Here is a 25,074-nt window from a genome sequence, read left to right as displayed (position 1 = left end):
CTGCCTTTTCTCCACCCAACTCTCCAGTCTATCTATATTATCCTGTATTCTTCGACAGTCCCCTATGCTTTCTGCTACTCCACCAATCTTCGTGTCATCTGTAAACTTACTGATCAGACCAACAATGTCCTCTTAAAGATTATTTATGTATAGTATATAATAGTGGCCCCAGCACTGATCCCTGTGGAACACCACTGGTCACCTTTCTCCAACCGGAGAAACTGCCTTCAACTACTATCCTCTGTCTCCTGTTGCTCAACCAGTTCTTTATCCACCTAACTAGAACACCCTGCACACCATGTGACTTCATTTTCTCCATTAGTTTACCATGGGAACCTTATCAAATGCCTTACAAAAGTCCATGTATTTGACATCTACAGCCCCTCCTTCATCTATCAAATTGGTCACTTCCTCAAAGGACTGTATTACGTTGGCAAAGTATAATCTCTTCGCACAAAATCATGTTCCCTATCACTGTCAAGCCCATTCTTTTCCAAATATGAATAGATTTTATCCCTCAGTACCTTCTCCAGCAACTTTCTTACCACTGCCGTCAGACTCACTGTTCTGTAGTTACCTGGAATATCCCTACTACCCTTCTTATACAGGGGGACAACATTAGCAACCCTCCAGTCCTGCGGCACTTCACCTGTGTTTAAGGATACTACAAAAATATCTGTAAGGGACCCAGCTATTTCCTCTCTTGCCTTCTTCAGCAACCTGGGATAGATCCCATGTGGTCCTGGGTATTTATCCACCTTAACTTCCTTTAGCCTACCCAACACATCTTCCTTCCTTATGCCAATGTGATCCAAGTAAACAAACTTATATTTCTAATCTCAACATTCATCATGCCATACTCCTCAATGAACACCGATGCAAAGTAATCATTGAGAATTTCACCCATTTTCTCAGATTCGACAACAACCTTCCTTGCTTATCCTTTTGTAGACCAACCTTTTCTCTAGTTACCCTCTTGCTTCTTATATTTGAATAAAACGCTTTGGGATTTTCTTTATTTCTGCTTGCTAAACTTATTTCATGATGCCTTTTAGCGCGTTTGATTTTTCACTTAAGGTTGGTCCTACTCCCGATTTTAAGGATGCTACAAAGATATCTGTCAAGGCCCCAGCTATTTCCTCTCTCGCCTCCCTCAGCAACCTAGGATAGATCCCATCCGGTCCTGGGGATTTATCCACCTTAATATCCTTTAGCCTATCCAACACATCTTCCCTCCTTACGTCAAGAATGTTTTATTCCATTCTTCAATTGAATTCAAATTCCCCAGCAATCGTTTGGGGATGTGTTGGTATTTGAGCACATGTATCGGAATCATGAGTCCAGGCTCTGGATTACTGGTCCAACAACATTGCCATTGTGTTACCATTCTCTATGTTCACTTTGGTCTGTGTCATCAATAATTTACTAAAATTCTTTCTGGAATGCTTTGCCGTGAAGTGTGGTGGAGGCAGGTTTAATTGATGCATTCAAGATGGTATTAGTAATTATTTGTCTCTACTCAATGTGCAAGGTTACAGGGGAAAGGCCAGTAGAATGGCACAAAGTCACTCAGCTAATTAGGAGAGCTGATGCAGACTTGCACTGTAACAACTTCTTTTGTGATGCTTGTTGCTTTGGATACAATTGCAGTTGAAAAGATGGATCTAATACCCACAGGATACTTATTTAAGTCATTTGCAAAGAAAAGGGCAGATGAGAATTATTTTATTCAAAAATTGCTAGACACTGCCTGTAAAGGTGGTACAAGCAAATACAATAGTAACATTTTTAAATGGAAGTAGGTAATATTTGAAATACAAAAATTTACAGTGTTATGATAAATGAGGAGATGGAGTGAGACAAAGGGCCAGCTATTGTACAATAAGTTGAATGCCTTCCATGATTTTAAATGGTAGATCATTAATTCTATACATAATTTACTTCAAATCCAGAATCCTTACAGCCTGGGGTGGCCAAAAACTGACAAATCTTTTTCAGTGGACCAGCTAGTAAAAGGTTTGCTGGTTTGTTTGTGGAGTTGCCGCAGCAGTGGAATGCCATATGGAGTACTTTATCAGCTTTGCGCATTTTATTTCTTGCATTCCAAGAGGCTTGGCAGAATTAGACCCTCACCCAACCTAGTTCAGGAAAATTAAGGGAATTTTTGCATTGCATGTTTCACACGCTGAATTAGAGAGATTCCAATTTTATTTTCAAGAATCATAAATGCTAAACTCTAGTATGGACTTGGTCTCAAGGTTGCTGGATTTGAGATAATCAGGCCTTGGTATGTCTCATCAACTTTTGCCATTAGAATTCTTTAATTGCAGATTAGCCACAAAAATGTGTTACCCCCTCAACCTTTTGAAAAAAATGAACTTGTCCAACAAATGCAGTGAATTTGTTTGAAGACATCATGTAAGCACTTGGTGATATTTCTCGACCAATAGTTTTCATGTTGTTGCCCTATCCTATTTTCTGGTTTTCCTACACTGTGCCAATGACATCAGCAGGAGGCTAAGCTGACTGACATGCCATCTCCCATGCCACTTCATTCTTTTTTGAATCAGTCACCATACTGCACTTAAGACTATATCAATCATGACTCCGACAATTTGGGAAATGCAGAACTTCCCCACAGCAACACTTATTAAAATTAGGAATTTGGTTGCATGAAAGATTAAGGTCATGAACTCCCACTTAGTCTCCAGTGGCGCTGCATATTTTATTCCAAAATAATTGATTTTTTAAAAACCTTGACAATAACACAGGAAGGGCAGAAGCAGTTACGTCACTTGACTGGTAATCCAGAGTCCCAGACTAATGTTTTAAAGGCATGGATTTAAAACCTACCCTGGCAGATGGTGAAATTTAAAAATAATCAAAAACAATCTAATGATGACCATGTGACCATTATCGTGAATACCCATCTGATTTGCCAATGTCCTTTTTGGAAGGGAATCTGTTTTCCTTACCTGGTTTGCCCTCTGAAATGTCAAGGTTTTGCAACTTATTCAGTTATTTGAGTTGAATCTGTGATATATTTGAAGCGTGTTCTCCCGTTCTCTCACAGATTGTTTCAAAGAAAGTCCAATTTCGTATATCTGACGTGATGGTTTCCCGTTTAGTACGTATTCTGAGTCACAGAAAGAAAATGACTCTTACTCCTTGTCATTGCTTGACGAAATTCACCAAGTTTTTACTGTCTCTTGACCTTTTTTGTCACTCGTAATTAAAAATAATCTGCAGTTCGTATGGAAGTTATGTGCATTCCTAATACATCCTTAGAATGAATTCTTTGTCAGTTTTGTTTGATCTATTATGTGAGAAGTCAAACTTAAATCAGCCTAGTTATTTTTTTTCCCTGGAACATAATTTCCATGTGTTCCAATTAAAAGAAAGTAGTAATGATATAACACTGAACGTAGATTTCTTTCTCAGACTGCATGAGCTCGTGAGAATTGCACACGCGGGATCTACTGTCTCATCAAGTTTCCATGCAAATTCAGTCGGAGTTAAAATCTATGGTGAGTCAAAGCCTCAAGATGGGGGCTGGGAAACACATCCGATCCATTCTGTGCAGCATTTCTGCGTTGATTAAGAGATTACACTCTCAACTGCCACCACCGATTTCCAGTGACGTGTGCTGTGGTTGGCTGCACTCGGTTCATTTAATCCTTTACTCATTTGAGGGCATTGAGCACAGGACAGCGGGAGACGATGATGCTCCGGGTCCATCCTTCCTGCGGCGATCAGCTTTGTCAGCGTGTTTGAGTCAGGCGTGGAATGTCAGTAGCAGAGTTTGCAGCTGCAGACTGAAAGCGTTTGGTGCGCACAGAACTGTTGCTTACAGTGAAGTGTCAAGTGAAGGTGAAGCACTTGCCTCTCTTTAGAGCAGCCCTGACAGTTGCTTGCTAGTATGTTGTGGCGAGTTCATCCTGGCGATTGGAGAGAAGAGGCAATGGATGTCGGCTACCGTGTACTGTACTGATGAAAAGCTTCAAGCTTGCCTGGTAAGTAGGACGCAACATCCGCAGCTAAATCACGCCACAGAATGCACTCCAAGAAAATTAAATCAGCCCAGTTATTTTCTTTCCCTGGGACAGCTGCAGAATCAAGTCTGTGGTCACTGCTGGTGATTAACTTCCCATTGTGAGCATCAAAGCTGCAGAATGTTATCAGCTATTGTAAATGCATTTTTTTTAAGCCAGCAAGCTAAATCGAAAAAAATGTTATGAAGGCCAAAATGTAGTTTTACTTTGGCTTATGCTCGAAACGTCGAATTCTCTATTCCTGAGATGCTGCCTAACCTGCTGTGCTTTGACCAGCAACACATTTGCAGCAGATTCTGAATGTTGTCAGGCACGTAATGAATGTGTTCCTTACATTACTCTTTACAAATATTAAAACTGGGTGCATGTCGAGAAGAATAGCCTGATAAAACTTTAAAGTTGTACATACAGTTAAATATGTTCTGTTCCATCTAATCTTGTTTTGAAATGTGATACTCTGTTAAAGTGCTGTCCAGTTAGGAACTGTGGCGTACATGACTATACGGAAGTGACTTAAATGAGACCATGAGAGTACTAATAAATGGCAATTATTCAAATCGGTGTAAACGGTTGGCTGACTCTCCTCCTCCCACGCTTAGTTTGATAAATGCAGGCTGAAGGCCTCCCCACACCCCCAGCCCCACCGCCGAAAGTGGATTGAGACAAGATTTTTTCATTGCCACTGCATTAATCCTTTGAAGGGGAATGCTTATATTTTATGATTGCTAGTTTCATTTCTGTTGTGAAATTCATAAGATTGTTAAATTTGAACATACTGTGATGTTATTAAATGATGTAATGCTTGTTTGGATTTTAAAAATTCAGTCATGGGATGTAGATATCACTGTCTCTGCCAGCAATTAATGCCCATTCTTCGAGAAGGTAATGCTGAGTTGCCTTCTTGCACCGCTCCAGTACTAGGGATCTGAAGTAACAGATATAGTTCCAAGTCAGGATGGTGTGGATTGAAGGGGAATGTGGAGGTGGTGATGTTTCCATGCATCTGCTGCCCTCATCCTCCCAGGTGGTGGTTTTGAAAGGTGCTGCTGAAGGAACCTTGATGCACTACTGCAATTTTGTATATGGTATATACAGGTGCCACTGTGCATTGATAGTGGAGGTAGTGAATGTGAAAGTTGATTTTTGTACTATTTAATGCTGGGTTTTCGGAATGTTGTTGAAGTAGCCCCCATCAAGGCAAGTGATGCGTATTCCATTCCATCACATGCCTGTCATGTGCCTTATAGATGATGGACAGGTACTGGAGAGTCAGGAGGTGAGTTACTGCAAAATTTGCAGCCTTTGACTTGCTTTTCTAGCAACGGTGTGTATATGGGTGGTTCAATTCATTTTGGTCATTGTTAACCTCCAGAATATAGATAGTAAAGAATTCAGTGATGGTAATGCCATTAAATGTCAAAAGATGGGTTAGATTATCTTGTTTGAAATGTTCATTGCCTGGCACTTACTCATGCCTGAATGTTGTCCAGGACGTGTGTTGCATATGCAACATAAACACAAGTTGCTTCAGTGCCTAAGGAGTCGTGAATAGTGGTTGAACATTGTGCAATCATCAGCAAACAGGCCCACTTCTGATCTTATGGAGGGTCATGCATGAACTGGTTGAAGATGATTTAGTCTAACATATCAACCTGTGGAATTCAGAGCCCTTGTAGTGTCCTACCTTGGAAACAGGTGACCCAGGTTCAAGTTTTATCTGAAGAGGTGTATAACAACATCTGTGAACAGGTTGGTTAGAAAATATCTATTTTATGGTTACATACTGACCAGAAGCTATTATCTTAGGTTTTCACTTCAGTTCTGGTAACAAGAATCATACTTCAGAATGGAGACTAATGTACTCCAAGCAGTTGAATCAAGTGTGCAGTTCAAGGCAAGCTATCACTAGCCAGAGTGTTAGTTTATCCAACTTCCAAGCTCATATAGCTTGTGTAGAATTCTTCAAATGTTTAGATTGTTTGCATGCAGTGCATCTCCATGAGACCTCTTACATTCTCAGACCTTGAATCAAATCTCACTCTACTTCCAGCTGCCAGTATGAGGACATGCTATTGTCTTGTATCGTAGAGTCATAGTCATTCTTAAATTTAGTCATTAATCAGATGGAGCAAATTTGTTTTCTTATCTTGGAATTCGTTCTTAGCGGCCTGTTGTGGCACAGTGATAGTGTCTCTACCCCAGACTGAGACCTGGATTCATGTCCCACTGCTTCAGTGGCATGTAATAACATTTATGAACAGTTGATTAGAAAAATAAGTGGGATTCTTTCTTCAGGTCTTGTGGCACAGTGGTAGTGACCTTACTCTGATTTCAAGCCCCAACTGCTTCATGCGTGCATTGTAACTTCCCTCAACAGGCTGGTTAGATTGAATAGAATAGAATTCCTACAGTGTGGAAACAGGCCCCTCGGCCCAATAAGTCCACATTGACCCCTCCAAAGAATAACCCACCCAGACCCATTCCCCTCCCTATTATCTACATTTACCCCTGACGAATGCATCTAACCTACACATCCCTGACCTTTAGATTAGATTACCTACAATATAGAAACAGGGCCTTTGGCCCAACAAGTCACACCAACCCTCCAAAGAGCAACACACCCAGACCCATTCCCCTACCCTATATTTACCCTTGATTAATGCACCTAACACTATGGACAAATCACCTGATCTGCACATCTTTGGGATTGTGGGAGGAAACTGCACAGTGTGAAAGGAAACTGGAGCACCCGGAGGAAACCCACGCAGACACACAGGGAATGTGCAAAATCCAGACAGTCACCCAAGGTGGGAATCAAACATGGTCCCTGGTGCTGTGAGACAGTAGTGCTAACCACTGAGCCACCTTGCTGCTTTATGAGCAATTTAGCATAGCCAATTCACCTAACCTGCATATCTTTGCGTTGTGGGAGGAAACCGGAACATCCAGACATGGGGGCAGTGTGTAGGCTCCACACAGACAGGCACCCCTGGCTGGAATCAAACGCTGGTCCCTGGCGCTGTGAGACAGCAGTGCTAACCTCTAAGCCAACTTGCTGCCCTCTGAGGGAAAAATTTTAAAAAGCTGGAATTTATTTTAAGTTTATTAATTTTTATTTTCACTCATGCTGGGAGAGGGAGACACAGGTGTTTTTAGTTTATTAATTCTGAATTTCTCTGCTGCAGCACAATTATAGATCTGTAACGAATTGCATATGGACCAATCAAGGGGCTGTCATTAAACAAATTCTCCCTAACTCAGACTCCTGGTGCCACTCTGTGTCAAAGTGTACACCTCACTGTTTCAAAAAGTAACATAGCCTGGTATAGTTAAAAATGTACGAATTGATATTTCCAAGTTGCATCTCCTCTGGTGCATTGATTATCGAGCATTGTGTGACTTACGTTCTTGTCTAAGTCTGAACCGCAAAACTGTGTGTTCCCTTACAAGGGGGGTATTGTTTGACTTTACCCAACTATCGTGCACTACAGGAAATCTGTTAAATTTTAGGTGCACTCCATACTTCTGGAGGAATTGTTACAGGATTTCCTGCAACATATATGGAGCACAGACATAGTGGGGAAAAAATGAGCAGAGTAACTGCCATTCTTTGGAAAATCCAATTCTATGAATATTTTGAAGGAATTCATCCGGTAGACCAACAAGCCATTGCACCTGTTCAGTAATGATGTACATTATCCTGATTTAAATGTCACATAGTTCTCCCTAAGTCATTAGGGTGTTTTCAGTGTGTTGTTTTACAGATTAATGATTGTAATTTACTCCTGTGTCATGGATACCAAGCAGGCTTGAGAATGAGTACAGTACAAGTCATGAAAATAAGGCAAGTACAGTTACAAGAACTGGAGCCAAAGGCACATCATTTCAATCAAATTTGAGATGTCTGCCATAAAATAGGTTGAAACTGTATTGTTCTACTTTAAGAGATAAATCTTGTACTTCACAGAATGGTTGATGGAATTAGAATCTTTGTTGTTCTTCCATAATCACCTTTCCCATTATGCCAACCTATTCTGTTTTTACGCATGTTACATGAGAATATATTTTGGAAAGAAAGTTCAGTATCTCTTTAATTTGTGGATACTCATGCAGTTTATGGTGCAATAAATTGCAAATGTTACGGTGATGTGAGACAACTTCATGGCAAGAAATAATAGCCAAATATTAACAATACTGGGAAGGGAGATATGCACAAATACTGCCAATTTTATGAGCAGTATGTAGTAAAATATACAAGTTTCGTGGCTTAGAAGATGATGTACTTTATAAAAGTAATTGCAGTTGGGCACCTGACTTATATTTATCATTTATTGCACAGATTTTCCAGGCATTGGAAAACTTGGCCACAGATATAAGGCATGCATAGGTTGCTCTAGAAACTCCCTGGTCCATCGATGAGACCTTTGGCCTTCTTCGTGCCTGCTTTAGTTCGTAGCCCATCTCCCTGCATGGAAACCAATCTTAAATCTATATCCTCCTAACACCTGATTTCTGGGTCTCGTCCCCAGTCAGAATTTATCAGTCAGAATTCTCCTGCTACAGATTTTTTTTGCCTAATTTGGCCAGCTACCAGGTAGGAAATGGGAAGCAAACCTTATGAGGTCCTGACACTAAATTCAGCTGGGTCATCCCCTTTCTGGTCTTTTTGGTTTTCCCTGCTGCCATCACAATCGTCCACATCTCCCTGTCTTTTCCATACATGTTTTCCAACATGGGATGTTGAATATTCCTGAAAATTACAGGAGCCAACACCTGGAAGGAAGACCTGAAGTTTTATCATGAGCTGTCATGGCTCCAATTTGTTATCGCCATGTTTAGTGATTTCGCTGTCTGAGGGATTGAGCATGTGGTTATACTTTCCACTGGAGAGTAAGACTGACATCAAAGTTGGAGTCCACAGAGTTGGTTTTGGCATCTGGAATTGAATTGTTGATGTAGGTCCTCAACTCCATAAATGAAACCATCTTCACCTGTAGTTCAGTCTTATTGCCATTATCATCAGCACTTATGCCCTAACCCTTGACTCCGAAGATAATCAATTAATGTTTTACACTACTGTCCCAAAAGAAAACAAAATCAATTTGTCTGGGGACTTCATTGGCAGGGTTGGCCATGAATCTGTGGTAGCATTTGGCAAAATGAGGTGTGAAAAGCCAATGTAAATGACATCTTTCTACTAACAAAGTGTGCTCAGTGTGGTCTCATTTTAACAAGCATCGTCGAGAAAGTTAAAGCACAAAAGAGAAAATGGAGTACGCATTCCATTGGTGGTCTTGAAGTTCTAGTGGAGTTGGTTCTTCTGATCTTTTAAACTGCAGTCAGGCCATTTCCTGGTATAAGGCTTATGCCCAAAACATTGAATCTCCCGCTCCTCCGATGCTCCATGACCTGCTGTGCTTTTCTAGTGCCACACTTTTCGACTCATTTCCTTACATGGGTGATGTGACATCTGATGTTCTTTTAGTTTTACATTCTCAATCTCTGTAATGTATTCCAACTTGCAATGGAAATAGGGTCCTAACTTGAGAATTAAAGATGAAGAGAGAAGTGCAGTTACATCTCATAAGGAGTCATTTTTGATTTCAATCTGCAAACATTTTTGAAAGCTGCTGTTAAAAAAAAAAGCTGCTTTACTGACTTTTATTTAATGCTTTCCAGAAAGATGAATGCTGTCATATGACTGAATTTCAAACTGCACAGTTATGGTCCAAGCAGACTGCAGGGGTTTTTTTTTGCATGTGCTATCAGAAGTTCTGACAATCTAAGGTGTTCCCAAGAAAGACAGTGAATTAATTCTTTGTATCTGATTTGCCATAAGCAAAGATGGTTAAATGTTAATGTCTCAGCCACGACTGCTTCTTTGGACCAGGTGAGGAGAAGGATAAATCAGCTTCTCTCTTTACAATCTTCCTGGTTGATCTCTACTAAGATTTTTGATCAAGGCTGTACACCTCTCCACTAAAAGAATCATAGAATAAAATTCCCACAGTATGGAAGCAGGTTCAGCTATTCAGCCCATTCAGTCTACACCGACCCTTGCAAAGAGCAAACCCATGATTTCCCATGGCTAATCCATCTAGCCTGCACATCCCTGAACACTATAGGCAATTTAGCATGGCCAATCCACCTAACCTGTACATCTTTAGACAGTGGGAGGAAACTGGAGCACCCAGAGAAATGCACACAGACACAGGGGAAAATATGCAAACTCCACGGAGAGTCATCCAAGGGTAGAACTGAGCCCGGGTCCTTGGTGCTGTATAGTTAATTAATTCTAATGGACCAGGAAGAAGCCAGTAACAATAATTCCTTAAATAAATGATATAACAAGAACATTACAGTACAGTACAGGCCCTTCAGCCCTCGATGTTGCGCCAACCTATGAAACCAACCTCAAGTCCATCTAACCTACACTATTCCATTCACATCCACTATTCCATTCCATATGCCTATCCAATGACTATTTAAATGCACTTAAAGTTGGCAAGTCTACTGCTGTTGTAGGCAGTGCATTCCATGCCCCTACTATTCTCTGAGTAAAGAAACTACCTCTGACATCTGTCTTATATCTGTCACCCCTCAATTTAAAGCTGTGTCCCCTCATGCTAGCCATCACCATCTGAGGAAAAAGGTTTTCACTGTTCAACCTATCCAACCTTCTCATTATCTTATATGTCTCAGTTAAGTCACCTCTCAACCTTCTTCTCGCCAACGAAAACAGCCCCAAGTCCCTCAGCCCCTCCTCGTAAGACCTATCTTCCAAACCAGGCAACATCCCAGCAAATGACCTCCGAGCCCCCTCCAAAGCCTCCACATCCTTCCTATAATGTGGTGACCAGAACTGCACAGAATACTCCAATCATGGCCGCACCAGAGCCCTGCACAGCCGCAGCATGATCGCTTGGTTCCGAAACTCAATCCCTCTACCAGTAAAAGCTAATACATCGCATCCCTCCTTAACAACCCCATCAACCTGGGTGGCAACTTTCAAGGATCTATGCACCCAGACACCAAGATCTCTCTGCTCATCTACAGGATCTTACCATTAGCCTCATACATTACATTCCTGTTACTCCTTCCAAAGTGAATCACCTCACACCTCTCTGCTACCAACTCCATTTGCCATCTCTCAGCCGAGATCTGCAATTCATCTCTATCCCTCTGTAACCTACAATATCCTTTGTCACTATTCAAAACTCCACCGACCTGAGTGTCATTCGCAAACTCACCAACCCATCCTTCTATGCCTTCATTCAGGTCATTTATAAAAATGACAAACAACAGTGGACCCAAAACAGATCCAGGCCACACACCAGTAGTAACTGAACCCCAGGATAAATATTTCCCATCAACCATCACCCTCTGTCCTCCTTCAGCCAGCCATATTCTGATTCAAATTGACAAATCACCCTCAATCCCATGCCTCCACATTTTGTGCAATGTGTTTTTTATCTGCTAACCTTAGGGGGGAAAGTAACTAAAGGCTCAATGTCAGTCGTGCACAGTGCAAAGCTTAAAAATGAATGCCTGTAACTGGCTTCTGGATACAGGAATCGCTTTGGTCAGTTTGAATTTGAAAGTGAGAGTAGCAACTAGAGTTCATGTGGAGACTTGTTAAGATGGGCCAAATCCACTTATGGCCCCTGAAAGTCATGTTTCATTAATGCTGTAAAGGAAATACAAATAAAACTGCTGCTTACAGTGATTCAAACAGATTAGGAAGAGAATTGTTTTTGCTGATGTCACCGGCACCATCTGTGTATGTGCAAGCAAGTCACCGTGGTGGCATTGGCACGACACTCAGTTTAAAAGAGAGTATGGTTCAGTTAAATGTGTGTTTATTCAATGAAAAGACGTGGATATTAAATTACTGAATAGAATTAAAGATTAATATACCATATTTTGTAACTATGACAACTGCATACCAGTGGCACTTAGGAGTGCAGTAGAAACTCCCAGCAACGATGTGTCTGCTCCATCCTCCACATTCAATGTGAGGACCATCAAACATATCTTTGAAATCACTTCCCTAAGCATTCAGGCAAAATTTCTGGGTATTCAATTTCCATAGACTGGACACTTGTACGTTTGAGAACCATTCTTCCTGCCAATGATCAACTTTCAAGGCAATCTTAAAGAATACACTTCAAAATCACTCTGAAATTCTTCTTTAAAAGTGGTGGAATTGACATGAATGACAGTGAGGAACCTGCTACCAGTCGTTTGGAATAGTGAAACCTTATCCATCAACTGCATCACCCTTTGACTCTCAGTGTCTTAAGGATGAGTCAAAGCAGGGTCAAGGAAGGAAAGGAAACAAAGCAAAGTTCTGCATTCTGGAAAGCACAATGTTGTGGAATGTCCTACTCCATGTGCACAATGATCTGCGTGTTGAGGAGTGGCCTTTTAAGTCACGAATACAAGGAACTGGAGACCTTGAATTGAGGAACAGCCAATGATGTATTGTGTATTAGAATATAAAACATAGAAAAGTACATACAGAACATGCCCTTTAGCCCACAATATTGTGCTGAGGATTAACCCTAATTTGATTAGATTAGATTAGATTAGATTAGATTCCCTACAGTGTGGAAACAGGCCCTTCGGCCCAACAAGTTCACACTGACCCACCCCTCAATTCACTGCTATCCATGTGCATGTCCAGCAATTGCTTAAATGTTCCTAATGACTCTGCTTCCACCACCACCGCTGGCAACGCATTTCATGCATTCACAACTCTTTGTGTAAAGAACCTACCTCTGCTGTCTCCTCTATACCTTTCTCCTGATATCTTAAAACTATGGGCCCTCGTGCCAGTCAGTTCTGCCCTGGGGAAATGTCTCTGGCTATTGACTTTCTCCATGCCTCTCATTACCTTGTATATCTCAATCAGGTCACCTCTCTTCATAAGGCAAGCCCTCCAGTCCAGGCAGCATCCTGATAAACCTTCTTTGCACCCTCTCCAAAGCCTCTGTATCTTTTCTATGGGGGGGAACTAGAACTGGACACAATATTCTAAGTGTGGTCTCACCAGGGAGTTGCAGAGCTGTAGCAAAACCTCACAGCTCTTAAACTCGATCCCCCTGTGAATGAAAGCCAAAACACCATATGCTTTCTTGACAACCCTATCCACTTGGGTGGCAACTTTTGAGGGATTTATGTACTTGAACACCAAGATCCCTCTGTTCCTCCACACTGCCAAGAAGCCTGTCTTTGATCAACATTCAATTTCGATCTTCCAGAATGCATCACTTCACATTTATCCTCTTCCCTGAATACTGTCAAACTCCCTAATGCTATGCGCAAGCCTGTTTGACAGTGGAAGATATGACATCTTTAAAGGGGTTTTGTCATAAAATGAAACTTAGTGGAAATTTGCTAGACTCTTTAAACAGTATGTTGTAGTTTCCACTGCTTGTGTGTTTTATACCAAAAAGAATGACTGCTATAAGCCTACAAATGTATCATTATGCACATTTGTTGTACGTTAGTAAAACAGTCTGCCAACTGTGGGGAAGTACAACAGCTGAGACTATTTCCTCTGAGTAGAATTCAAACAAAAGTCATGCCCTCCTTAGCCTCACTGCTGGACTTGGTATGCATTAGGTCAGCATTAGGTTACAAATCAGTTATGACTTAAACCAGTAGTCCCAAGCATTCTACAACTTGCTCCTGTTCCTGTGTTCCTTTGAAACAGGAAAGTTATAATGTTTTAAATTTAAGCACTTGATGTTAACCTCTGTTGCTTTTCACTTTGTTAGGTTATGTGTTAGCCTAATATTTGAACAGAACTGACAACATGGAAGTGGAAGGTTTTGGGGAGGGCTGAATTCAGTTATTTTTCCCCTCTTTGAGTGTTAAATACTGTTGGAACAAATTAAACTGCTGTGGAATTTCTGTTTGACTGTATATTGGCTGTACAAACAGGTAGAAATGCCAACCAAGTAATTTCAAGTATTGATGATTGTAATGTGACAATAATCTGACTAATCCAGTCAGATTCATAAAAAATGTTGGAATTATGGAGTGTTATTGTGTGATATATTTGAGTAGTGAACCTTGTTTAAGTTCTTTGATTTCTTGTAATAAACAAGATTACTGTATTTTAGTTTGATATTGGAAGCAAGCAGAAATTGCTGGAAGACAACTGATTGTTTACTTTTAACCAAATTGTTAACAAATACTCTTTTTCTCATGTTTATTTCTTGGGCAGTAGTGTGGACTGGCTTTCTCTGTGACCCAAACCCTTAAATTTCCTGGTTTAGCTTTGACTAGATCCTCCTGTTGTTTTGACAGGTGATTGTTGAGCAAAAAAAAACAAGTTTATGATCTAGGTTAATGTTGGCTCAAATGACATTAAACTTAAACTTGATTTGCATAACTTGATGAACAACCTGCACATTTGAGTGTTTAAGTGGGTGGGGATTGTGCACTCCCTTAATACAAGGCAGATAATACTACACTGGTGCAATGTGTGCCACAACTGTAATAGCTGAAATGGTGCAGATTTGACATTGGACTTGCCATTCACCTGGATGAGTTGCTGAATAGACTGAAAAGCCACATAAACCCTTGACATCACAGCATTCATTTTGATCTTCTGAACTGTCCGCCGATGTATACCTTATGAAATTACCAAAGCTGTTGGCTCCAGGTATCCTTGGGTAGAGTGACAATTAAGGCTGACGACATGGAGCTGATTTAGAGGCACTAAGCACCCACCTTCACACTTCTGCCCACAATTGTATACAGGGATCATCATAAGTTGGGCATTATGAATTGAATAGCAGAAACTATTGCGATTCTGACATTGTGACTTTTTGTGAATGAAGAACATTTCACTTTTCTTCATCACCCTAGTCCTTCCTAACCCTTTGATCTCAGAAGAATTGCCCTCTGTTATTCTAGGGCTGACAGGAGTTTGTGGTTAGATTCCTTTTAAATTTCTCTCAAGTCCTGTGAATATACACAAAGGAAATGGCATACACTAAGGAAGCTTAGTAGACAACTGTACCAGGATATAACATCCACCAGTAGATGGCTGAGGGACAGTATTTTGTGGTATGCCTGCTATTCATCTGCTTCTCATTTACTCTTAGCTCATTCCAAATCCTCTTTCAATGTTGCTGCTTTGTTTTTGGTCAATCTTTCATGTCCAGAATGGATCACATTCAGGCTTCACCTTGGACTCTTGCCACATTTAAAGGGCTTTGCGCATAACATCATTATATTTTTACTTTGGTAGATCATGCAGAATCACTTACAACATGTGATGAGCTGTAAGATGGCTGCATAACTGCGAAGAACATTAGTAGAATGATTCTGGGGAACTTCATCAAGCAGAGTAGGGCAATTAAAGATTCCAATCATGGTGAAATAAGAACTAGAGACCTATCAAGTAAAATGTGGACAATAGGTTACCACAGACTGAAAATCAACTTTTTTCCAAGAACTAGAAGAAGGCAAAATTGATTCCCACAGACAATGACACATATAGAGTACAGATACCCTGAAAGTGACTGGTTTCAATTTGTGATGACCCTGTCTGACAGTTCATTTTTCCTGACCATTGTAAGATTCGTGTGCCAAGAGCCATGGATCAGATTTACGACCAAAATAATCAGTTATAAATAACTGATAATTGGAAGTAAAATTGCAAAAAAATTATGCATAGTGATAGCAAAAGGTAGTATGACAAAGCATATTTTAAAATGAGCAAATTAAATTTAAAATTTAAAATAAAAATGAAATAAATATTTTGCATTTTTCTTCGAGCTTTAAGCTTTGCTTAGATCCACTGAAGCTGACTGAAAGGACTATCCAGTGCAATCCTCTTCTGAGCAGCTGGAAAATTATGCAAAGATTTGTTCCAATCCATTACAATATTTAAGCTCCTTTTTGGAGAGACCACTTCATAACTGACAAAAAATTGTGATCAGCATTAAAGCCATATTAATCTGGTTATGTCAGGAGTATTGGGGCTTTTTACTTTTCATCTGTTATGTTGGTTAAAGGCCAAATAAAAAGATGTAATTCATAGTCGTATTGATTTCCTTGTAGAGGGAGGAAGAGAGCTTCTTCAAGGAAGGCATCCTTGTAAGAGGATTCGCAGTAGGTTAAAATCTTCGAGTAAAAAATGAGGTCTGCAGATGCTGGAGATCACAGCTGCAAATGTGTTGCTGGTCAAAGCACAGCAGGTTAGGCAGCATCTCAGGAATAGAGAATTCGACGTTTCGAGCATAAGCCCTTCATCAGGAATAAGAGAGAGAGAGCCAAGCAGGCTGAGATAAAAGGTAGGGAGGAGGGACTAGGGGGAGGGGCGATGGAGGTGGGATAGGTGGAAGGAGGTCAAGGTGAGGGTGATAGGCCGGAGTGGAGTGGGGGCGGAGAGGTCAGGAAGAGGATTGCAGGTTAGGAGGGCGGTGCTGAGTTGAGGGAACCGACTGAGACAAGGTGGGGGGAGGGGAAATGAGGAAGCTGGAGAAATCTGAATTCATACCTTGTGGTTGGAGGGTTCCCAGGCGGAAGATGAGGCGCTCCTCCTCCAGCCGTCGTGTAGTTGTGTTCTGCCGGTGGAGGAGTCCAAGGACCTGCATGTCCTCGGTGGAGTGGGAGGGGGAGTTAAAGTGTTGAGCCACGGGGTGATTGGGTTGGTTGGTTCGGGCGGCCCAGAGGTGTTCTCTGAAGCGTTCCGCAAGTAAGCGGCCTGTCTCACCAATATAGAGGAGGCCACATCGGGTGCAGCGGATGCAATAGATGATGTGTGTGGAGGTACAGGTGAACTTGTGGCGGATATGGAAGGATCCCTTGGGGCCTTGGAGGGAAGTGAGTGTGGAGGTGTGGGCGCAAGTTTTACATTTCCTGCGGTTGCAGGGGAAGGTGCCGGGGGTGGAGGTTGGGTTGGTGGGGGGTGTGGATCTGACAAGGGAGTCACGAAGGGAGTGGTCCTTGCGGAACGCTGATAGGGGAGGGGAGGGAAATATATCCTTGGTGGTGGGGTCCGTTTGGAGGTGGCGGAAATGGCGGCGGATAATACGTTGTATGCGGAGGTTGGTGGGGGTGGTAGGTGAGAACCAGTGGGGTTCTGTCTTGGTGGCGGTTGGAGGAGCGGGGCTCAAGGGCGGAGGAGCGGGAAGTGGAGGAGATGCGGTGGAGAGCGGGAAGTGGAGGAGATGCGGTGGAGAGCGGGAAGTGGAGGAGATGCGGTGGAGAGCGGGAAGTGGAGGAGATGCGGTGGAGGCGGGAAGTGGAGGAGATGCGGTGGAGGCGGGAAGTGGAGGAGATGCGGTGGAGGCGGGAAGTGGAGGAGATGCGGTGGAGGCGGGAAGTGGAGGAGATGCGGTGGAGGCGGGAAGTGGAGGAGATGCGGTGGAGGCGGGAAGTGGAGGAGATGCGGTGGAGGCGGGAAGTGGAGGAGATGCGGTGGAGGCGGGAAGTGGAGGAGATGCGGTGGAGGCGGGAAGTGGAGGAGATGCGGTGGAGGCGGGAAGTGGAGGAGATGCGGTGGAGGCGGGAAGTGGAGGAGATGCGGTGGAGTGTTGCTGGTAGTAATGAGTTTTTGAATTTTTCCAATATCAGCCTTTTCCAAACCAACAGACTCATTGAAAGCATGCAAGTTGATAGGAGCTACTGGCATAGCTACAACTAAGTTGACGATGATGGGTCAGATTGTAGAATTTGGAGATAGCATTATTTTGATATTCATGTATGCTGAATGTAGAAAGATATTCTGTCTCATTTACATACACTTGGAATTAAATGTTATATGCTTGCAAAGGTTGGCATGTGTCAACAAAAATAGTGGTCTTGTCCACTCAGTTCTGAATCTCTTGTATCTATGGCTTCTTGTTCTGGACTTCTTACCTTTTGAGAAGCCACCTATTTTTATGAATAAGGTAACAAGTAGGGTAATAAGAGAGGTGTAGTATGAGAACTTTTTGATTTGTTGCTCTGAAGGAAGTTGCAAACAATAAGTTAGCAATTTCAGTGACAATTTTTAGTTGCTGCATGATGAAATGTGCCATTTGCAGCTGAATTTTAATTTATACATCTCCAAGTTACTTGTTCATTTGAATTGAATTTGTGAAAAAATATACACCATTTAATAAAGTTGCTTGTTTATTTTCTACTGGATAGATTGAATTTACAGGAACTGAATATATATATAATTCAGAGGGTAAAGGCACAAGCAATTGCACTATCTCAGTGGCTCCTACTATTGTGTCATATCAACTGTTTTCCAACTGCTCTGTGATTTTGAATTGTTATAAATATAATTGATATTTCAAGCGTATTTAAGTGAGTGAACATTGTACAAATAAATGCCAGGATTTGATTATAATTAATGAAGTCAAAACAGTTATGATGGCCAAAATTTATTTTTTGTTCTGTTTATCATTATCTATGCAAACTTTCACTGCTTTGGTTCTTCACAAACTAACCTGCCTTTCCGCTACAATGAAACCTTTTTTAACCAATAAACTTGATTCTTCTGAGCTGAATTAGAAAACTAGTAGCCCTTGATCTTTTATTCCCTCTGTATTTCATAAGGATTCAATGTTGTAAACATTCAATTAACACGATATGACTGTACTTAAATTTTCAGAAGACATGTAGTGAGGTGCCACATTAAAGATTACTATCAGGATAAGAGCTCATTGTTTAGAGGGTAGTATATTAACATCGATTGATTTGGCTCATAGGAAGCAGGGTGGGAGTGGGTGAAGGAGTGATGTGCTACAAGGGTTAGTGTTGCAGCCTTATATTTAAATTATTTGCAGTTTATAGAAATGAAATGCTCAAAAGAATGTTTGCTAAATATACTGATACAAAAATTAATAGGAAATTAGTTGAAGAGGATTTCTAGAATCACTAAAAGGATTCAGATAGATTAAGCGAAGGGAAAAATAGCAGATGGAGTATAACATAGGAAAATGTAAACTTACCCATTTTAGGATGAATAATAGAAAATTAAATCCTTTACTTAAATGGAGAAAGATACAGAGTGACGTGGGTGTATGAATCATAAAATGTTAGTATGTAGGTACAACAAGTAATTTGGAAGGCAAATGAATGTTGTTTATTGGAGGAGGTCTAAAATGTAAGTGCTGATGTTTAACAATATACAAATGTTCAAATACATTAATTAAACTGAATCTAGAGTACTGATTTCCTTATTTAAGAAGCAACAAAATTGCATTAGAGGCAGTTTAGAACCAGTTCGTTCAGTTGATTCCTGAGGAAACAGGGTTACCTTTGTGAGGAAAGGTTGGCCATGTTGGTTTTTATCCATTTGAATTCAGATAAATGAGAGTTTATTTTATTGAAACCTATAAGGAGACTTGGAAGGGTTGATGCTGAAAGATGTTTACTCTTGTAGAAGGGATTATCATTCGGGGACATGTTTAAAAACATGGGCTTTTATTTAAATTATTTATAGTGTTATGGACCAGGCTAGATCCCTCAAAACATTTCAAGAAGGTAGCCAAGATCCTAACTTTGCTAGTTGTTTTAAGCAGGTGTATAGTGGATATTCCAGGAGAGAGTCAGCTGGTTAAACCACTTAGTTTGAAACAAAACAGAATTTATTTACTGAATGAACCACAAACAACAGAAAACAGAATACTGAATAACTTAACCTATTTGAAAATCCAACAGATCATCCCAACTTAATGATGCTGTTCCAAATGCTTACAAGAATCCCCATAAACACCCTTGACACAAAAGGTAAAATCAAATACAAATTCTTACAAGATAGAAGTCAGAGAGCGAGCCAGCCTGGACCTGCTTCTGGGCTGAAAAATGTGTTGCTGGAAAAGTGCAGCAGGTCAGGCAGCGCCCAAGTAGTAGGAGAATCGACGTTTTGGGCATAAGCCTTTCTTCTGGGCCCAGCAGCTTTTCCACTACTGCTTATAAAAAAACAACTCAGAGAAAAGTTGAGCTGAGACAATTGGTCACATCCTTTTCATTGTACAAGTGTTCATTTTTAAACTTGAACGCCTTCTGCCTGAAGCAGTATCTGTTAGCAATTATCAAATTGGCCCTAAAACCCTTCAACCTGCAGATTTTTTGGAGTCTGTGTTATTTACAACCTCTCTGAACAAAAACTAAGAACTGCATAACCTTGTTAAAGGAGCAGCTTTGTCACAGTTAGTTTATATAAACAAATTGGATGAAATGGAGGAGTTAAAGATTATTTTTTTCTGTCCAAGATGTGAGAGTCTCTGAAAGGCCATTGAAAACTTTTAAGGCAGAGATAGCTAGGCTTTTGATGAATAAGGAAGTCAGTGGTTATTGATAGTGGTGAGAATGTAGAGTTGAGTCAGTCAACCAGTGATCTAACAAAAAGGATAAATAGGGTGATTAGTAGGACTTTAAACTGAGTTGGAGGAAATGGAAAGTGAAAGTGTCAGGGAGTATGAAGTTAAATGGAAAGATAAGCAGCAAGATAGCACTTGTGCAGGTGGGTTTAAGCTCGAGGCACACTAGGAATGCAGCACAAAAGGATAACTTAGGACATCTTATGATTTCCAATATCTCAAGTAATGATAAGAAAGTTAGCATGAAGGCATTTTGCCTGAATACTCGTAGTATTCGTATCAAAGTAGATGAATTAGCAGCACAAATCTTTGTGAATGATTATGATGTGGTAGGCATCACAAAGACATGTTTGCAGGGGGTTCAAGTCTGGCAGTTAACCATTCAGGGATTTACAACTTATTGAAAAGACAGGAGAGGGGACAGGGTTGCCCTGTTCGTTAAGAATGAAATTAAATCTATGGCAATGAATGACTTAGGGTTAGATGACGTGGAGTCTGTGTGGGTGGAGTTGAGGAACCACAAAGGCAAAAAGCCATAACAGGAGTTATGAACAGACATCTGAACAGTGGTCAGGACCAGGGACGCAAGATGTACAGGAAATAGAGAGGGCATGTCAGAAAAGCAAGGTCACGGTGATCTTGGGGGACTTCAATATGCAAATAGACTGGGTGAATAATGTTGCCGGTGGATCCAAAGAAAGGGAATTCATGGAATGCTTACAGAATGACTTTTTGGAACAGTTTGTGATGGAGTCTACAAGGGAGCAGGCTACTCTGGACTTAGTGCTATGTAATGAGCCAGATTTTATAAAAGATCTTAAAGTAAGGGAACACTTGGGAGGCAACGATCATAATGTGGTAGAGTTCAGTCTGCAGTTTGAAAGAGAGAAGGCAAAATCAGATGTAATGGTGCTACAGTTAAATAAACGTAATTACAGGGACATGAAAAGAACTGACTAAAATCAACTGGAAGCAGAACCTATCAGGGAAGACAGTAGAGCAAAAATGGCAGGGGTTTCTGGGTGTAATTGAGGACACTGTACAGAGGTTCATTCCAAAGAAAAGAAGGATTATCCCGGGGGGATTATACAGCCATGGCTGACAAAGGAAGTCAGGAAATGTATCAAAGAATAAGAGAGAGCCAACAAAATAGCCAAGTGCACTGGGAAATCAGAAGATTGGGAAGGCTACAAAAACTAACAAAGGATAACAAAGAGAGAAAGAAGGACAGAGAGGATCAAATATGAAGTTAGGCTAGCCAGTAGTATTAGAAATGATGGTAAAAGTTTCTTTCAATACATAAGAAACAAATGAGAGCATTGGACCACTTCAAATTGATGTTGGAAGCTATTGATGGGAGATGAGGAAATAGCTGAAGAACTTAAAAAGTATTTGTGTCAGTCTTCACAGTGGAAGATATGATTAAATCCCAACAATTAAGGAATGTCGGGGGGAAAAGTTGAGCATGGTAGCCATTACAAAAGAGGAAGTGCTAGAAAAGCTTAAAGATCTAAAAATTGATAAATCTCCTGGCCTGAATGGGCTACATCCTAGGGTTCTGAGGGAGGTGGCTGAAGAAATAGTGGAGGCATTGGATGTGATCTTTCAAAAATCACTGGAGTCAGGGAAAGTCCCAGATGATTGGAAAATTGCTGTTGTAACCCCCTTGTTCAAGAAAGGATCAAAACAAAAGATGGAAAATTATTGTTGATAAAATTCTAGAATCCATCGTTAAGGATGCGATTTCTAAATTCTTGGAAGTGCAGGGTGGAATTAGAACAAGTCAGCATGGATTTAGTAAGGGGAGGTCATGCTTGACAAACCTGTTAAAATTCTTTGAAGAGGTAACAAGTAAGTTAGACCAGGGAAACTCCGTGGGTGTTAACTACCTAGACTTCCAAAAGGCCTTTGATAAGGTGCATCAGGGGAGGCTGCTGAGTAAGGTGAGGGCCCGTGGTGTACGAAGTGAGCTACTGGCATGGTTTGGGGATTAGCTGTCTGACAGAAGGCCGAGGGTTAGGATAAAGGATTCTTTTTCAGAATGGCAGCCGGTGACAAGTGGTGACCTGCAGGGTTCAGTTTTGGGGCTGCAGCTGTTCACTTTATATATTAATGATCTGGATGAAGGGACTGGGGGCACTTTGGCGAAGGTTGCTGATGATACGAAGGTAGGTGGACAGGCAGGTAGTACTGAGGAGGTGGGGAGGCTGCAGGAATATTTAGACAGTTTAGGAGAGTGGTCCAAGAAATGGCTGATAAAATTCAACGAGAGCAAATGCAAGTTCTTGCAATTTGGAAAAAGAATACATGCGTGGACTATTTTCTAAACAGTGAGAAAATTCATAAAGCCAAAGTAAAAAGGGATCTAGGAGTGCTAGTCCAGGACTCTTTAAAGGTTAACTTGCAGATTGAGTCGGAGATTAAGAAAGTGAATGTAATGATGTCATTTATCTTGAGGGTTGAAATATAAAAGCAGTGATGTGCTTCTGAGATTTTATAAAGCTCTAGTTAGGTCCCGTTTAGAATACTGTGTCCAATTTTGGGCCCCACACTGCAGGAAGGACATTTTGGCACAAGATCATGTCCAGCGGAGATTCACACAGATGATCCCAGGAATGGTAGGTCTAACATACGATGAACGGCTGAGGATCCTGGGATTATGTTCATTAGAGTTTGGAAGGTTATGGGGAGATCTAATAGAAACTTGCAAGATAATGCATGGCTTAGAAGGGGTGGATGTTGGGAAGTTGTTTCCATTTGGCAGGGAGACTAGGACCCATGAGCACAGCCTTAGAGTTAGAGCGGTCAATTTAGAATGGAAATGAGACATTTCTTCAGCTAGAGAGTGGTGGACCTGTGGAATTCATTGCCACGAAACGCAATGGAGGCCGGGACATTAAATGTCTTCAAGGCAGAAATTGATAAATTCTTGATCTCGTGTGAAATTAAGGGCTACTGGGAGAGTGCAGCTAAGTGGAGTTGAAATTCCCATCAGCCATGATTAAGTGGTTGATGGGCAGAATGGCCTTACTTCCACTCCTAGTTTTATGGTCTTATAGATTAGCTATGATCTAGTTGAAGGTTTTTCTCAAATGCCTAATTCAAATGTTTTTGTTTACAAAAGTCAGTTAACTGCCAGTTTGTTCTGAGGTAGTTGGTCTAGTATGAGCTCATGATTTGGAGATGCCGGTGTTGGACTGGGTGTACATAGTTAAAAATCACACAACACCAGGTCATAGTCCAACAGGTTTAACTGGAAGCACGCTAGCTTTCCGAAAGCTAGTGTGCTTCCAATTAAACCTGTTGGACTATAACCTGGTATTGTGTGATTTTTAACTTTGTTTGAGCTCTACATCTTTGAGCTTAAGAGGGATAATATGTCACCTATCCACTGCTAACTATCTGTGGGTGTCAAGTAAAATCACTATTTTTCACAGCGAAAATGGCCCATAAATTCAAATACCTTGTGAACATTCTGTAGTTATGCCCATACATAAAGTATAATCATTTATACAAGATGTCTGAACATTTGCAAAACAATCCCTTAGGAGACAAAATGGGTAATTTTGTTTTTAAACACTCACTAAACTGCTATTTCACTCATTGTAAAGCCAAGCATTTCTCTTGGACAGTGCTTACTGTCTGTTTTCTGATATTTCTAGAAACAGCCTCCAATAATCTGTACTAATCTGTTGACTCATCTAAAGCCGAGTGCATTATGATTTATTGTTACATAGAAATGGAAATAATATAATTTTGGGCGGCACGGTGGCACAGTGGTTAGCACTGCTGCCTCACAGCACCAGGGACCTGGGTTCAATTCCCGCCTCAGGCGACTGACTGTGTGGAGTTTGCACATTCTCCCCGTGTCTGTGTGGGTTTCCTCCGGGTGCTCCGGTTTCCTCCCACAGTCCAAAGATGTGCGGGTCAGGTGAATTGGCCTTGCTAAATTGCCCATAGTGTTAGGTAAGGGGTAAATGTAAGGGTATGGGTGGGTTTCGCTTCGGCGGGTCGGTGTGGACTTGTTGGGCCGAAGGGCCTGTTTCCACACTGTAAGTCTAATCTAAGCTTGGAACACATCCTGAACACAGAATCTTAAAATTGTTTTAAAATAGCATGGTCCAACCTTGACTTGGCTACCATTTGTATATTTTTGCATATAGTTTGATGTATTTTACAATGATGTTTGAAATAATATAATTGGAATTACATCACTGAAGAGTAAAGTTGAAATTACTTTTGACTGCAAAAGTCAGAGTCATACAGTATTGAAACAGACCCTTCAGTCCAACCAGTCTGTACTGAACATAATCCCAAACTAAACTAGACCCACCTGCCTGCTCTTGGTCTATATCCCTCCAAACCTTGCCTACTCATTTCCTTAACCAAGTGTTCTTTAAACGTTGTGACTGTGTTTTCAGTTCATTTCACACACAAACCACCCTCTGTAAAAAAAAAAACCCTTGTATCTTTTTTTAAATTTCTCTCCACTCACTTTAAAAGTATGCTCCTTAATCTTGAAAGTCCTCATCCTGGAGAAAATACACCTACCATTAACCCTACCTATACCCCTCATGATTTTATTAACTTCTGTAAGGTCACCTTCCAACATCATACATTCTAATGAAAAGAGTCCCAGCGTATCTAGCCTGCCTTTATAATTCAAACCTTTCATACCCAGC

General features: G+C 41.0%; 1 protein-coding gene across 6 annotated transcripts in view; it reads left to right on the top strand.

The window, feature by feature from the left end:
- The window catches only part of LOC132829473 (protein Aster-B-like), a 599,261-nt gene that overhangs the window by 376,067 nt on the left and 198,120 nt on the right, over positions 1 to 25,074 (top strand). Inside the window, exon 1 of one of the 6 annotated variants that reach the window (XM_060846667.1) lies at positions 3,633 to 4,013. The exons of the other annotated variants lie outside the window; for them this stretch is intronic. Coding sequence (XP_060702650.1) covers positions 3,991 to 4,013 — 23 coding nt within the window. The 5' untranslated portion in view covers positions 3,633 to 3,990. Of the gene's footprint in view, positions 1 to 3,632; positions 4,014 to 25,074 lie in introns of those variants that run through there. 6 annotated transcript variants of the gene reach the window in all.

The sequence above is a fragment of the Hemiscyllium ocellatum genome, chromosome 29 (genome assembly GCF_020745735.1).
Source record: "Hemiscyllium ocellatum isolate sHemOce1 chromosome 29, sHemOce1.pat.X.cur, whole genome shotgun sequence".
NCBI lineage: Eukaryota > Metazoa > Chordata > Chondrichthyes > Orectolobiformes > Hemiscylliidae > Hemiscyllium > Hemiscyllium ocellatum.
The sequence above is the reverse complement of the archived record's forward strand: the minus strand, read 5'-3'. Positions and strand labels throughout refer to the sequence as shown.